The following is a 16,439-nucleotide window of genomic DNA, read 5'->3' as shown; positions in this document are numbered from 1 at the left end:
GTCCTCGCACCCACCGGTACTGGTACTGGTACCGGTACTGACCCATACCCCCCATCCCCCTCCCCTCCACCTGTCCCAGTCCCAGCAACATTAACATCAACAGCCGGAATCTCCACACTCCCCAACCCCTCCAACACCCTCCGTGCTTTCTCCGCCACCGCCCGATTCGCAGCCGTCTCCGCCCGCGTCTGATCCAATCGCTCCTGCATCAACTGAATCAATTGCTCACGAGCCTGATGCGGGCGATACTCGTTTAGCACGTGGTGGAAGTTTAGAAACAAAGTGCGTAGGTCGGCGGCCTTTTGGGAGCCGGCGGCGGGGTCGAGGGACATGATTCCCAAAAGCTCGAGGAAGTTGAGGAGGAGGGACTTGGAGAGGCGTTTGAGGTGGAGGTGGAGGGTGTCGTGGGTTTGGGTTGAGGGGGCACCACCGGGGGCTGAGGTGGAAGCGGAAGGAGGGAGAGGGAGTTGGGAGGTGGGTTGTTGGGAGGGGAAGGCGGAGGTGGGTTGGGTGTCGTCGGTTGTTGTTGCTTGGCTGTCGGTGGTGGTGGTGTTGGTGGATTGGGTGATGGTTTGGGAGTCGGATGTGGTGGTTGAGCCCGGAAGGGGAGGGCCGAGACGTTCGATGCCGGCTGATTCGAGGGGTTGGAGGGATTCTTCTAGCTTTGGGGGGGGTTAGTTACCATGTATATGATTGGAGAGGAGTGGGAATAGGCAAGACCTACAGACTGAGGTTCGCCGTATAGTCGCCATGTCCCATCCTTGGGCTCGGCTGGTGGTTGGAGGTATATGAGGTCTGAATCGGCAGGGAGATCTGGGACGCGGACAACGTCCTCGACGGGAATGCCGTGCTGGGAGGCATATTGCTGTTTAATGTCGGCGTAGGCTTGGAGGTTGGACGGGGTGAAGGCCTTCCAGAAGAGAGGAGGGTCGGGGAAGAAGGAGGCAAGGGCCGAGTTGTCGTCCTCGGTGTCGGCCATGATGGTCTGCAATGGAGGGCGAGTGGTGTTTGGCGCAAGGTCGCGAAGGCGGTGCGCAGTGCTACTTTGGTAATATGCCTGGTATTATGAGGTTGGTGTGTTGTCCTGGCGTTTTAGACACGTACAAAGATCTGGTGTCTGTATGCGATTGAGATGAGTTGCAATTGCGATACGAAAGCAGTTGTTCCCTTGCGTTATTGACTTGCAAGTGACGTTGCCGGGAAGACGAATGGTCGCAAGGCAGCAGACGCGGCAAAGTCGCGGCAATCGATGAGAGCTCTCCACACTTGGAGCTCCCCCTGGCGCCAGCTTGAGGTACCTTGTACCCTTGCTTGTCTTAAAAGCTTAGGGTAACTCCACAAGAAACATTGACGTCGCAGCCTCAACCGCATCGAGTCGCGATTCGCTCATCAGTTTCACGACAGCAGTCTGACGACTTCACATTCTTGGCTCGCGTCTAAACATTGAGCAACTGAACCTCTACCGGCAACATAATACCACACGTCTTGATTGGTCTCGGGGGGTCATCTACATTTCAGATCTCGAAACACTCACCACTGCTTTCGCCTCACTCTCACCTCTCCGGGTCACTTTGCGCTGCTCTCAGACTGCCATCCTCGTCTCACCCAAGAATACATAAACGATGGCCGACGTACGCGCCCTCTTACGCCAGCAGCGTGCCGCGCGCAGAATAGAACACCCACACGCTGCCTACACCGACGCCGGAAAGCTCGTCTGCGTCCTCTGTCGGGAACACATCAAGACCGAAGCTCTTTGGGATGGCCACATCCGCAACACCGCTCATCGTCAACGTCTACAAGCACTCCAACAGCAGCAACAGCAACAGACTGAAGCGCAAGATGAATCAACTGATCAATCTCACAAACGCAAATTCGACTTTCAAGATGACGACGAAGCCACCACCCCCGTTTCTACAGACGAGACCGACCGCGCATCCAAGCGCACCCGCCCCAATACTCTATCCCCCGAACCAGGACCGGCACCGCCAACCTCCAACCCAGCCGAGGTCACCAAGCCACCAACGCTGACCCGGCAGCAGTCATTCACGCCAACAGCCGGCATCGAGCTCGCTATCCCTTCGCGGCCAGCAACGCCAGCAGATGCCACCACAACGCCCAAATCAGCCGGAGGACCACTACGCCCCTTTTCACAATTATCCGAACAACAAAAATCGCAGCCATCAACTTCTCAGTCAACTTTCACTACCACCTCTGCCCCAACCCCAACCTCAGCAGACGCCCCACAAGCACCACAAGCACCAGCAGTCGACGATGACCTTTGGGCCTCCTTCGAAGCCGATCTCCTCGCTACCCCCAGCAATAAACCTCCCGCAGCCGCCGCCCTAACAGGAGGAGAGGCCGTCATCTCAGCTGCACCCGTCTCAGCAGCACAAGCAGCAGCCGCCAAGTCTCATGACGAAGAGCAATCCCTCCGCCGAGCGGCTAAGGACATGGAGATTGAAGACGAGCGCGAAGAGGCCACGAGGGCGTTGGAGACCGAGTTTGAGGTTATGGAGGAGTTGGAGGCTAGGGCGAGGAGGTTGAGGGAGAGGAGGGAGGCGTTGAGGGCTGGAAGGAAGTTGGGCGGTGCTGGGCAAGGTGCGGAGACGGGGGCAGGGGTGGGACAAGGGGAAGGGATGATAGATACGCCGATGGGAGGAGGGGATAAGGATGATGTTGGTGAGGGTGTGGCAAAGACGAAGAGTGCTGCTGCTGCTGCTGTTTTGGCGGCGTTGGGGAAGGAGAATGCTGCAGGGACGACAAAGGGGAAGGTGGTGGTGGAGGAGGATGAGGAGGACGAAGATGACGAGGACGATGAGGACGATTGGGATGGGTTCCGGTTCCGAGCGTAGGTGCTTATAGTTGCCGGCAATGGTAATGAGGGAAGTTCGGGTGGGCATCGTTGTTCTCGATTATCTTCGGTTCTTGCTACGGGAATACCACTTAGGTAGGCAGGTACCTCTACGTGGCTGTTCTCAGGAGTAAGTTTGGACCCCGGTGATCCGCATCGATTACGAAATGAAAAACAAACCCGCGGCTGAGAAGATTGGGGATTGTGAACCAACGTCAAGATGTCAGACTAGAGCGCAAACACTTTGGTAGGCTTCCAACGACCAATTCGAACACGGGATGGATGAGCACGACTTCGCAAAGGCCAAGCCATCAACAAGTGCCTCTGTTTACCTGAACTCAAACTGTCATCCGGCCCCAGACTGACAAACACTTGTTCCTCCACTTCAAGTCTTCAAATCCAACGGCGAAACCTTGCATGATGAGGACAGAGACGTTGGTAGCAAACTGCCTTGAATCCTTTGAAATGGTAGCACTTATTGCCCACAACGGTATCACCTCAAGCACAAAGGAAAGGAACTGAGATGAGATGACACACCATCATATCTCCAACCATGGAGAGTCATCTCAGCAAACGCACTTCGTTTGTTCGCTCAAACACTCAGTCCCTCAGGCGGGCATTGAATCGATGATCGAGAGGGTATATAAGAACCGAACTCCCTACTCTTTCCCCCAGAAACTTTCAAATTCTCCATCATCACATCAAAACCACTTTCCACACTTTCCAACTATACCAACAATCCAAACTCCCCCCAAAAATCACATTTCAACCACAAATCATCACCTCCCAACCATCCAAAAGAACCACCACCTAAAAACAAAAGAAAATGCCCGGCCAAACCCCCACCACTACCATTGCCTGCGAGCAAACCAAGGAGACCACCGTCTCCCCCGCTGGAACCACAGCCACCACTACCACCACTGTCATCGAGGAGACCACCACCGCTGCCACCGCCACCGCCACTGAGCCTGCCCAGCCTGCCGCTGCCGCTGAGTCTGCCACTACCGCTGTAGCTGAGGAGAAGAAGATTGAGGAGACTAAGGTCGAGGAGGGTAACAAGGAGGAGAAGAAGTAAATGCCAAGATGGAGGAGAGATGAGGTTCAGCCTCGGTACTTATACTCAGGAGGTGGAAAGAAGTTGGGCCACGATCACTGCAGTACCTCTTTGATTGCTTGATTGATGAGGAGTGCAAGTCGCCGAAATATTTGCATTTGGTTGCCTGAGTGAAAGAAAATGGAGAAATGGATAAATGACATGGTCGAGTTAAGAATGGAAGGAACGAGGTTTTTGGTATTCACATGAGGGCTGGCTCAGCTCAGCTATAGATGAGTAAGGGATGTCAGTCGATCGGTCAAATGGTGGATGTGTTGCCTACAGTACCTATCTACGATATTACTGCTCCAACTGATCTGTTCTGAGGACACTGAGATGTGAGCTGAGGCACCATATACCTGCGGACTGAATTATGAGGAATCCATAAAGACATCGCTGTGATTGTTGTTTTAACTATTGACTGTTTGAACTAATGATATCTATACTCAAACAGAAACTTGCGCCTTGATATGTCCAGCATATGGTAAATCGCAACTAACTGACTAACAGCAGATCAACAAGTGAAAGATAAGAAGACGCCAAACCGAAACCAAGCAACAAGACCTCCCTCATTTACATCGTGACAAACTTATCCAACGCCTTTGTCTACAGTCACTCACGCACTCATCCGTTATTCGCCATGCTCACTGAAACCAAAAAAAAACCATCCCCATCCCTTATCCTGCCTCCTACACCCCTAAACTCTCCCTCGACTAACCCCCTCCCAAAACCTTCTCAACCTCCAAACCCTCCCCACCCCGGTCTCCTCCTCCTCCTTTCTCACCTTACCCTCCCTCTCCTTCACTCTACCCATCCACACCTCGCCAATCCACCCCCTCAACCCATCCTTCACCCTCTCCCTCTCCACCGCTCTCTTCTTGGCTACCAGCGCCGGCGCAACCATTACTGTCTTTCTGGTCCCACAAGGAACGCACTCAGCCGGCAACACACAGCGTTCCACCAGCTGCTCGGCCGAGGGACGGGCGGCGAGACGGCGGGCGAGGTGGATGGAGGCTAGCTTGCGTGCGAGCTTACGGGACATCAGGGCGGTGTTGGTAAGAAAGATGGAGCGCCGGATCAGGTCAGCGAGGGAAGGGCGGCTAGGGGAGGTGAGGGATAGAGGAAGGAGGAGGCGGGCGCGGCGGAGGCGGAGGGTGTGTAAGGTGGGGGAGGTGGAGAGGGTGCGGAGGTGGTGAGAGGTCTGGGGGATGTTTTGTTAGTACCCTGTTTCTTGCTTCGTAGTCATGAAGAGGCAGAAAAGAGACGGAATTGTACGGGATAAAGATTTGACGGTTCTTCTCTGGGTGGAGGTGCAAGAGAGGTGTAGCATCATGGTCAAAGTGGCTAAGAAACGTGGAAAATGGATGTGATGTGATTGGCAAGTGTACATGGTGTGTAATCAGGGCAAGATGTGAGGTCGCTAGAATGATTTACGGCACGGTGACGAGGAAAGAAAGAAGAGTTCTCGTCACCAAGGACAAAAAGGGAGAAGAGGACAGACGTATAGATTGTACCTAAGAAAAGTGAAACTCACTTTAGATGTCGAGAACAAATCGCAGACGTCTAGATGGCTCAGAATCTCGTACAATACTTCGTTTGGTAGTTCCGTCAGTTGCACGTGAGGTCCAGTCTTCTCAAAATTCGTGTCGGACTCTTTCCGGTGCTCACTGAATCTCACGATAGCACGTGTGTCGGGACGGATATCAGTAAGGATATTGTTCACCCCTCCTGTTGCCATGCCATCCCACTCCCTTGAAGATCCTTCAGACCTCTCCATCACAGGAAGTGGAGTGCTTCCCGAAGAGAGCAGTATCATTTGACTTGTCTGGCTGGCAAAATGCACACGGGTACTTTTCTCGAGTTGCTCCTCATCCCTCCCTTTTTCAACGGTGGGCCAGGACCAGATCTGCCGCTGGCCGGCCCCTGACTGGAGCGGCAATGGCGCCATAGGCAAGGGCTTTCCTGCTCAATCCGGCGACGTGCGTCTGATGTTTTCGTGATCAGCGAGTCCGACGGACCGACCAGTCGTGCTAGCCTAGTCTGGCCTCGAGTTATTTCCCCGAGTTCGTCTGGTGTCCACTCTGATTTACCTCAGTTAACATGCAAATAGAAACTTTTGATAGCGGGGCTGGAGAGAGGAAGCGAGACAAATAATTCCAGGAGCCCAGAACCGCGTCAATGTCGAATCAAGAGCGTGTTTTTGCTCAGATACGTCTCCTCTCCCGTTCGTTATTCTTGCCGCGGCTGCCAATCGCGGGACGCTGGGTAGTTTTCCGACAGAAAAGCGGAGAGCGGTGACGTCTGGTATGAATCCGTGAGTCCGCGGTGCGCCTAATCAAGAAGGCGTTAGAAGACGATACAGCTAGGCTGATGTGGTCTGCTAGATTGGCCTTCGGATGTACTCCTGGCCGAGCTGGTGGCTGGGAATCGCCGACCAAGAAGATAAAGAAGACGAGGAGGAGGATTCTTGGCCTGATGGAGTACAGTAGCTTGCAGAAATCACCGAGGTATCACTGCACGATATCTTGTTGGGGGCTGTTCATGTGAGCAGGACTCAGGTCTCGATCGAGTCAAGCCGGCGGTCGCAATGACGAGATGTTACATGACAGGAGGACCGAAGCGTGCCAAGTGAACAGAACGGGGAGATGGATGGACCAGGAGGCCGAAAAACGGCACCGTACTTTGATAATGGAATGTGTTTGAGATATTGTTTGGATTATGGTGGTGGAAGTGGTCGCGTATAGGACGGTAATCGAGATGTTCTTTGGCACGGTGAGTTTGTAAATTGACGAGGGTTGCTGAAATCACGGTATCATGGCCGACATGATGAGTGTGTCTCCAGTTTGGAGGGTGAGTGATCAAGGTGATGAATCAAGATGAGCCAAGTGATGGCCGCGCGCGACAACGTCACCACTGCACTTTGTTCTCTCGGATCGAGTCCAAGCCGAGACGCGGAATGGTGGGGCAGGTCTGCAGGCCGCTGATTTGGACCAGACAAGACGGGAGTGGAAGAGTCAAAGCAACTGAGTTGAAAAGTTCAAACGAAGCGAGCAATGGGGAAATGGTGGTGAGGCTCGACAAAACTGAATGAACTGCAGTGAATTGACAAGGTGGTGGAAGTGGCCGATGAAGGGTCGATTCGATGGTCGATGGGAAGGAGTGAGGTCAGGCAGAAGAGCGACAGGGCAGGTGCGGGAAGCATGACATACTGTACCCTGGATGATGATTGGCTCACTGTGAACGGGGGAGGAAGCAGCGCGGACACTGCACACTGCACAGACCTTACAAGAGTCTGTGCATACCCTCGGTTTCACCAATGGCCGCTTGCCAGGCCGCGTTGTACACTACTGGGATGGAAAGCGCGACGGTTTCCTCCCCCCTTCACCGTCTGCCGCCGTTTCCTCTTCCGCGCGGCAATGAACCACTAGTGTACCCAGGCTCAGTCGAGGACAGGGTCTTTTGCTCTTTCCTTTCCATTTCAGTCGTGAGACAGGACTCGGAAGGAGCCGCCTCTGACCCATTCCCGTCAGATCATCATTTTTGTGTGCACAGGCTGCAGTGGCCTCAAGTGGGCACTTCCCTTGACTGCCCCTGGAACATCATCCAAATCCAATTCACCTCCTCGTCTCGGCTTGATCACCACCCACCACCATACATGGGCCACTTCGTCAAATTGAACGTCAAATTCTGTTGAGCATATCCCACGTCGCCCAACGCATCATCATCATCCTCAACTCACCAATACCACCGCCCTTTTACTTTTCCACTCTCTCCATTCTGCATACCACCTCTTACCGAGTCACAACCTGCTCAATTAGGCCCCTGATGAGCGATCCATGCTATGCTCGTTCTGGATAATGACGCGGGCCTCGTCAAATCCATGATGGACCCATCTCCTGTGCTCCAGTCTCGCTGAATGGCACGTCTTGGACGGTTAAGCGCGCTGCGAATCACAACCCCCAATTCCAGGACCCCCGACCCTGGCTTAGTGTACACTAGAAACAACTTCAACGTACGGCTATCTCGGATGTGACGTTGGACATGGGGCCTTGCCGCATCTGAACAAGAGTCCCCTGTCGCTCATTGGCTTGCTGTCACCGTGTAAGTCGACAAGGCGTCCAATGCCCTCCTTTTTTACGCCCCCTCTCTTGCCCGTCTTGTCTCTGTCCTTCTCTAGCCTTCTTGAAAGTTTGGCCGGGAAAGGAGGTCAGAGTGAGGAGCTCTCTAGCTGCTCCAGCCTGATCCAAGGCCACTCAGTTTCAAACCGTTTCGGCCGTGCAAAAACATTGGTTCATCCCGTCCAGCGCAGGGATCCCGGTGGCTTACAGGAGGCCTGGGGGCCGCTAAAGGCAGGCAAGGGTTCAGGCCTCAGGGGGAGAGATCTGGGGGCCAAGCCAACAGTGGGCAAGGGGAAAGCAACAGGGGAGCAGAGGACGACAGCCTCACCTGCCGTTACTCGTTAGGGTGGTTTGAGTGTCAAAGGCATCCAGTGGGCTTCCCCTATCGGTCACTGTGTGTCAAGTAGACAGACATCTCTCAAACGACGGCGGACTGTGCCGAATCTCGATATGTGAACTGACGGCTAACAGCAACCATGAGCAGCTAGGTCCCCGATCCGGCCAAAGAATCAGGTGCAACCATCAAGATGGAGCCCCGGATTTCGGTTAGAGACTCCAGTTTCTAGCGAAGCTGTTCACCGGTCTCGCTTTCACTTGACGCTCGCTAAACGATTGGAGCAAGACGCTCTTCGGTCTGAGCTTGAGCCTTGTGCAAGAAACACCGGACCATGATTATCGTCTTACCGAGCAGGCTACCCAAGACTATCAGCCGAGAAGAAGCTGGCCAAGCCGGCCAAAGCTGCTCATACTTCGCTGTTACTTCTCAACCTCTGCCTCTGGGTAGTCCCCGAAATGTCATCGAACGCCCATCGGGTTTGCTCCCTCGTGGACCCCACCAGCCGTCCGTTCTGCAGCTCGGTCGCATACTCTAGCAAGCTCATGCTTGAACGCGTTCATGACGTGTCGTGGGGCTGGCCTTCTGTGATGCGGCCATTGACTTTCTCATCACTATCACGGCTCCCCATCGCCCTTTTCGTACACACATCGACTCGAAAACCCACGAGCCTCCGCCGGTGAGGGCAGAGCGTACTCGCCTCTCGGGCAAGTACACCACTCCCACCACACTGTAGCCCAATCCGCATACGAGTGGCAAATTGGCATCAACAGTTTCTTTTCCTGCACATTTGCAATCACCGGACTCGGAGTCCTGCAACTCTCAGTGGTGGAGGAGCCACACATCCCGCCGATACTCCGAAAAAGTCGGTTGCCCTTCCCTCTCCTCAGCCGTTAGCTACAGGGATGATAATGTTTTCCTCCCCCCTACCCCGGCTTACTTGGTGTAAGAACCATGCACCCTCCATAGTCTGGGCCAGCCAGCCTGCCAGCACATCGTCCAATTCCTTGCGATCCGAGCTTATTTGTGGATGTCTGTGGAAAGTGGTTGGCGTTGGAACTATGAAGATGAGCCATTTCCCTGCAGGACTAATGATGCAGTCAAAGCATACGCGCGAGCGTCTGCAGGGACGGAGAAGTGAGGGGAGAAGAAGGTCTTCGAACATCGACTGCGACGCGGCACCCGAGACTCTGCTCGTAAGTGAAGTCTTCTACTGCGTACGCAAAGGTCGAAGCGATGACGGTACGGCTACCGTATTATCAGACACGGGCCCGTTGTGTGACCGTTTCAGGTGGAGTCAAGACGAATTGTGACGGGCGCCCAGGCCTTAGAATACAGTAGTCAAGGGCAAATCCGTGAGCAACTGGCCCAAGACTGGTCGTCAGTTCGGCGACCCTCTCTGTCCACTCCCGTCTTACCCCCAAGGTAGGGCCGACCAATGAGACGACTCAGCTGGCTCCGTTGAGGCTGTTCCTAGACACCTCCCTCCGTTACCCGTCGCTCCCGAAAAGTGATCCGTCAAATCCTTGTTCTCAACTGTGACTCGATCGCTTCAGGCCGCTTCACGTCGAGCTAACCTCGTTGCTGCGTTATAATGTAGCCTGTACCTTGCACAAGCTAATCCGTACATTCTTTAATGTACTTCCCATCTTGGCATTTTACAACGTCCAGCTCCATCGCATCAACGCTATATGGGACGGCATGAGCAGCCATCACCACCGTTTGGGCCATCACAACTATCGCCTTACACATTTTTACAATGACCTGCTCCGTCCTCTTTCTGAAAGAAAAGGCTGGCAGCCTTCTGAACGCTTTTCGTTGGTGTAACGGCATCAACCCCTGCCGGATGCATCAAATAGCCGAGAACATCTCGATCAGTTGCGAATATCTTTCTTTCACCAACGGCGCGCAGCCGGCAGCTGCTGCTCATATTCCTACTTGACGCCGCTCAGCTACCGTCCCAAACTTTGCATTCACACTCCAATGGCTTGGAGGCTCCCTTCATCCAGGGCGGTGTACGGGATCTGACGACAACAATTGTTTGACTTTGCGCGGCTAGAACTTGACCTGTCTCGTATACGGATGCAAATTATGGGGGAACGGGCCGCTCCTGATCTACTCGGCCATGACGACCGGTCCTGAATCAGGAATAGACAAGACAAAAAAAAAGGGTATTTTGCTAGAGAAGACTACACACTCCGTGCAAAATCTGTCGAGATACGGGGCAAGATCAACGCCTGGTCGCCTCACCACGGCCTTGTTTACCCTACAACTCCACTTTCTCCCTTGGCCCGTTGGCCCAGCCTGATAACGCGGAAGCTTGACCACAGCGTCGCTTCATATCCGGTCACCCTTGTCTCATTTTCGGCTTGTCCCTGTTCCCCAGGATGTCCAAATGAATCCTACCCCCCTTCAAACCCTGAGGAGCTTGAATTTGAAATGATGATGATTGACTGCCTATTCTGGAAGAGGAGATTTTGGGGATTCCCTTCTTAGATGGAACTTGGATTGGCTGCCAAGGCCAAAAAGAGTCAAGGCCAGGCTTGCGCGGAACGTATTCGGTCCTCGTGTGTCACATAGTCGGCAAAGGCCAAGGTCGGAGCCACACGGTATGTTCATGTTCCCCATTTGGCCCCTTTATTCAACCCAGACTTGACGCGAAACAGGATAGTCAAGCAGACCATACCCGGAATAAGGGTCCGGATATTGCGTCTTGTATGCTGCGACTGTAGCAACCTCGCGAGCCCGCAGCAGTTCATGATCATCCCGCTTGTATCACCCCACAGGAAGCATGATGAAGTGTAAGTCACAGCCCCCATCAGGATGGAGCTGATGCCTCGGTTCCTCTGAGCAACGTCTCATTCCACTATGGGTCCCTACCAGGGCAGAAGGAGGTAGCCCCCCTCTTACTTTCGGCACCAGAAGACTTCGCCCCATGATCTCTGCGCGTTTGTCCTTCATGACCCTTGTGTTTCCTGTTCTTTCGCTCTCCTTGGTCTCGACCCACTCAACCCTGCTGTGTGCTGCGGATCCCTCCATTCAACAGTTCGTCCGTTCGTCCCGGTTTTCAGTATTACCTTTATTGGAAGGACTGATCTAGAACCCAAGTGGCTTTTCCGTGAAGCAGGCCTTTGCCAGCTTTGAACCCAGACGTGGCTCATCATAATGTTTATGAGCACTGAGAGACTTGAACCTGGCTAGACACGATTGCTATCCTCTAGGCTTCATATGGATATCAAACACACCGGCGCAATATAGCTCGATAATGGATGGGGGAAAATCCCTAAAGTGGGCTTAAAGCCATCGCTAGTCAACGCTTGCCACGTCGCCATCTGTTTCTTGCAGTCACTCGTCGATGGTATATACTGATATGACAGAATCTAGAAGGTGTGACAGCCCGCGGAGTTGATATGGGTGAATTTTTAAGGTCAAAGCTGACCGTCCCCACCGGGATAACGGCGAGAGTTCATGTGAGAGAACGTTCCTGCGAGCGTGCGCTATTAGAGTGTCCCTTGCTCCCCGTCTGCTCCTATCAACACTCGAAGCGTGGCTGCAGCCAGGGCCGCAACGCTCTAATGCCGCTAATTCAGGGTTTTGATGGTAGGCCATGGGTGCCGTGAGTTTCAACGTCCTTTGAGAATAAATTGTGCTTATCAGGCGGAACTAACTGCCATCCAGATGACCCAAAGCTTCCCGAGCTGTAAACCAGTCTGTGCCATCAACTCCCGCGATCTAGCACGTCTTGTGTTGACCATTGGTTGGCAGTCCTGGCGAAGCAAGGCCCCATACTTCGACACCGAGTACAGTGACCTACCCGTCCTGTGGCCCCCTAGGCCACCAACCATTGGCCATTACGCAACGCAGAAATATGTGGTTATTCATTAATCCGGGAAGTTAACAGGAGCTCAAGAGAGCTGGTCCAACTGATCACGCTTATGGTGGCGTTTCTGCGTGAGAGACTTGAGAAGTGGCAGAACACAACCAAGTGGTTAGGATCGACCTGCTCTGGACCAGCGACCTTTGTTCGATTTCACCGCATTCGAGGCTCAAGGTTCAAAGGACCGGCTTCTACTCTCGTTCAAGCCGGATTCAGAGATGTTTGAAGTCGTACTGTCACTATGGCCAGTTTTTGTGATTGGGCCCTTTTGTTGACCAGTTTGACCGTAATCCGTTCACATATACGACACAAACCTCGAAAACCTTCCACATCTGCACGCTTTCCCTTGTTTTCTTGCGGATCCTGTGGCCTTACCCCTTAGACCTACTTTAGGTCCAAACCCTGGTCTTAGCCTCCGGAGACCGGCCACCTGTACCGGCTGCGGCCATAAATGATGGCCCTGAAACCCACGCTAGCCGGATATCCTTCTGCTATGTGGGCCGATACAGAATTGAGTGCTCTAGTGCTGGTTCCATTAGCAGAAAAGATCCTCACGGGTCTATCTGCGTGTTTCTCCTTGATGGGCAACCTGGCCCAGCCAAGTCCCGTACTGGAAGTGCCTAGCAAAAGTCGGTGGGGCGCACACGCAGAGAGAGGAAGGAGACAACAACAACAACAATGGCGAAAAAAGGACTAGGGTATGTGCACTCAATTGACGCCGTCTAAACATTCTCACCGTTCAGATACTTCTTCCAACTCCCCAACACTCAGGCACCATCCCGAGTGGGTCGTAATAACATGACCATAGCAACAGGGGTCCGCGTGTATGCAAGGTCCACGAGGAATGGAGAGAACAAGGGAACATGTACGAAGTACACGCATACATCCATCCATACATGGTACATACATATGTGAGAACCATGTGGGAGAGTGCCACTAGAGCCAATGAGGACAGACTGTATCGAAGATGGAAGGAACAGCGAAAACGCTAAACCTTTATAGGCCGTCTGGTTTTAACGGAGCGTGGCCACTTGCTCACCATTTCAAAGAGGACGAGAAGCAATGGAGACTTTAGGCTCGTCGTCATGATATACGATCTTTACAGCATCTGTTCAGCTCATTAACAGTCCGCCCCTCATGACTTGGGAAAGAAAGGAAAGAAGGGCCTTCTTGATGGTGGCCACTCCAAAGTAGGAACCATCGCTGATCTTGGGCCAAAAAGAAACATGGCTTACCCCGGCTCATCTGTAGGACACTCAGATGTTTCAAGAGCCTGGTGGGGAAGAGGCGTTCTGGGGGGGATCATGATAAATGAGCCATGGTCGACGTGGCTCCTATGACGGCCATTCTCCCGGAAGACCTGCGGGACATGGGGGGGAACGAGGCTAAATTATCGGCATGTCGTTGAGCAGGCCTGGCATATCTACACACATGGTACGTGCCCAATCTACTCCAGCCATTACATACTGTGTACTGCACACTGATATACACAATCCACTGCCCCGGCTCGCGCAAGCAGCTTCCTGCAATGTATGATTGACAACGTGATTTAGCACGGGTTGTTCGGTTGAGCCAAAGAGAAAAGTTCTTTGGCCTTACCCACCCAGCATACCCACCTCAAGAGGACCCCAGATGGGGTAACTGGTAAAGGGTCCTGATCTAGGGAAGAACTGGCAACAGGTACCTACTACCCACCGGATATTTGACCAGTGGAGAGAGGGTCGCCATCACAACCTCACTACATGCTGTATCTGCGATGGTTTACCATTACAGGCGAGGGCCGGAAAGAAGCCAAAACAAAATAAAAACGCCTCTCCACACAGTTCGTCACATCACGCATATGGACGTTACCTACCAGCCCTCGATGTGTGGCTTTTGAAGCCATTCGTGTGGTTGTGTTGACGGGCTCTAGCACTAGCATGGTGGTAGGTGGTCTCCACCCCCCTGTCCTGGACCATGGACCTACTGCAACGGCCGGGATCCTCTTTTTTTCCCTTTCTCTTCGTTGGAAGACCGGGGGAAGGAAACGACACGACACAATACAGCATCTAGGGACCAGGGATGATGATGAACAACATGTCTGTGATGAGTAACAAGATATAAATATGGCCTCGGTATCCTCGACTGTCGAGTTTTGATCGAAGGATAACCGCAGCCATCAAAACAAGCATACCAACAATAGTCATCACCTCAATTCCCCATCTCCATCATCCGGCATATCCTGCTCAATCTCGGCAGGACAGATTGGCATTGTCACATCGCCGCAACCAAGCAAAGCACAACACCGCTTGGACCGAGACAGTCTGATCATACTTCTTTCCTCTATTATCCCTCACTCGCTCAATCAGCTGTTTGTCAACACAACCCACCATATAGGCCGACTTGGCTGTCAACGCGACTGCCTTTGCCCATCAGAGATATTGAATTCTCCGAACGGCACGGCACTGCTCCCAACCCTCTCATCCCCGGCTTGCGGAACTGTTCACTTGCATCCGGTCCAATTTGTTTCGACTAAGTTGTCACAAGTGTAAGTCATGGTTCAGTGTTCATGGATTGGCTTCTATTTCCTGCCCCTTGCCCCCCTTGCTTGCTTACTGACTGCTGCTGGAATGCTGTTGTGTTACCTGAAGGAGGCTTGCAGGAGCTCGCAGCTCTCCAGTCAAGTAATGTCCAAAATGAAAGGAGCGAAGAGGAAGAGGAGACGAAGGAGATGAAGAAAAAGACCATCGAGGCAAAGAAGAACAATATTTGTGCTTATACTAACTTGTTCAAAGATTAGACAGACATAAGGAGACGTGGAAGTAAACTATCGGTTCGGATATTTTGCTTCTTGAGCGAACATTGAACGGTCGTCTACCTGTTCCACTCCCAACGTCTGCCATAAGTATTGCCTCCGTCAAGCATCACTCCAGCCATCACACAGAACGGGCTTACACCCGCGATACCAACAAGCCAAACCTACCTCACGTGCACGCCATCCACACACGCCAATTTCCACTGTGCTACCACCACCCCATTTAACCAGCCACACCTCCCTTCTCCCTACCACCAATTACTACCACCCAAAATGTGCTACTTCGAACAAACCCTCTGGTCCTGCGGCTACTGGAAGTGGGGAAACTTCCGCCAGCAGTGCAACAAGGAGTACCGCACGGGCGAGACGTGCGGACTCAAGCTCGTCTACGAAACCAACTTTATTCCTTCTCCTTGCAAAATTTGCGAGCAAATCACCAAGAAGGATCGAAGACTACGCAAGATGGCAGAGGATATTGAACGCTGGACACGCGAGGGAAATCGCAGAGCCACCATAGAGAAGACGCAGGCGGATATGTTGGGGGTGCGGGGGCAGATTCAAGAGCTGTGGAGGGGGCACGAGGAGAAGCAGAGGAGTATCTGTTGAGGTGTGGCGGTGCAAGTATGACATTTTCTTTCTGGTTGTTTTGTCAAGGCTTCCTTGGTGTTCTCGCACCTTTTCCTAATATTTTTTTCTGGTTGGTTAGAAAATGGAGGATGGACGGGTGGTGATATGAACGCAGCTGCTGCTGGTGGTGGTGGTGGTGGATGGGGAGATGAGGCATGCGGTAGCGGTGGTTAGGTAGGTGGCCGTTAGGATGCCACAATGATGAAATGACTTGCACGGGTAATGGTTTGATGAAACACAAGGAAGAAAAATTGGGATATATGAATGTATGAAACAAAAAAGAGAAAGGCGATAAGAAAGAAAGAAGGGGGGCCAAAGAGAAAAGCACACAGAGAATGATTGGTCCAAATCTTTCCAACGTTTTCTTTTGATTCATATATAGGTAGGTACACAACGTTGTCCCATAGCAATTTTTTTATCCAATTTTGGACATTTAAGGATACCAAGATAGTTCAGTATGTGCGCCAATCCATGATGGTTCCTGGATGATGATTCTTTTAAGCAAGTCCAGCTTCAATTTTCGGCTCAGCAGGCAGGATATAACAGGTAGACTAGACGGCACAGCAAAAGGTGGTGATTGACGTAGTCTGACCATCACTCGGGTAGGAATATACATAAGCTGCATCCGCTACGAATGACTCTCTTGGGAAGAAAGATTGTGTTTCCTGAAGACATAGTAACGTGGGATGGTGAGCTCGAGGGACAGCAAGAAGACGAGGAAAAAAAAAAAAAAATACCGATAGAA

The 16,439-nt window shown here is 52.6% G+C and overlaps 6 protein-coding genes across 6 annotated transcripts; 4 read left to right on the top strand and 2 right to left on the bottom strand.

Annotated features, from left to right (window-relative positions):
* Positions 1-50: 50 nt before the first annotated feature.
* Positions 51-979, bottom strand: NEUTE1DRAFT_16401 (uncharacterized protein; the record flags this gene model as incomplete). Its single annotated transcript, XM_009855486.1, has 3 exons — positions 51-436; positions 620-662; positions 725-979. Coding segments are annotated over 3 exons (684 nt in total), but the record flags the coding sequence as incomplete, so codon positions are not given.
* A 643-nt stretch (positions 980-1,622) lies between these two features.
* NEUTE1DRAFT_88327 (uncharacterized protein) lies at positions 1,623-3,016 on the top strand (the record flags this gene model as incomplete). The annotated part of the gene is made up of 1 exon (XM_009856356.1): positions 1,623-3,016. The coding sequence occupies one exon, from the start codon at positions 1,623-1,625 to the stop codon at positions 2,850-2,852; it is 1,230 nt and encodes a 409-aa protein (XP_009854658.1).
* A 661-nt stretch (positions 3,017-3,677) lies between these two features.
* On the top strand, positions 3,678-4,476 carry NEUTE1DRAFT_148978 (uncharacterized protein; the record flags this gene model as incomplete). Its single annotated transcript, XM_009856355.1, has 2 exons — positions 3,678-3,922; positions 4,458-4,476. 2 exons carry the CDS (start codon positions 3,678-3,680, stop codon positions 4,474-4,476), a joined length of 264 nt encoding a protein of 87 aa, XP_009854657.1.
* A 122-nt stretch (positions 4,477-4,598) lies between these two features.
* NEUTE1DRAFT_118301 (uncharacterized protein) lies at positions 4,599-5,013 on the bottom strand (the record flags this gene model as incomplete). The annotated part of the gene is made up of 1 exon (XM_009856354.1): positions 4,599-5,013. One exon carries the CDS (start codon positions 4,984-4,986, stop codon positions 4,642-4,644), a length of 345 nt encoding a protein of 114 aa, XP_009854656.1.
* Positions 5,014-12,727: 7,714 nt separating this feature from the next.
* Positions 12,728-13,265, top strand: NEUTE1DRAFT_104157 (uncharacterized protein; the record flags this gene model as incomplete). Its single annotated transcript, XM_009856353.1, has 3 exons — positions 12,728-12,902; positions 12,965-12,971; positions 13,082-13,265. The coding sequence occupies 3 exons, from the start codon at positions 12,728-12,730 to the stop codon at positions 13,263-13,265; spliced, it is 366 nt and encodes a 121-aa protein (XP_009854655.1).
* Positions 13,266-15,337: 2,072 nt separating this feature from the next.
* NEUTE1DRAFT_69643 (uncharacterized protein) lies at positions 15,338-16,040 on the top strand (the record flags this gene model as incomplete). Its single annotated transcript, XM_009856352.1, has 1 exon — positions 15,338-16,040. The coding sequence occupies one exon, from the start codon at positions 15,341-15,343 to the stop codon at positions 15,671-15,673; it is 333 nt and encodes a 110-aa protein (XP_009854654.1).
* Between the last annotated feature and the right edge of the window lie 399 nt (positions 16,041-16,439).

This window comes from Neurospora tetrasperma, assembly GCF_000213175.1.
Source record: "Neurospora tetrasperma FGSC 2508 unplaced genomic scaffold NEUTE1scaffold_6, whole genome shotgun sequence".
Classification (NCBI taxonomy): Eukaryota; Fungi; Ascomycota; class Sordariomycetes; order Sordariales; family Sordariaceae; genus Neurospora; species Neurospora tetrasperma.
Note: the sequence above shows the minus strand (reverse complement) of the source record. Positions and strands in the feature narration are given on the sequence as shown.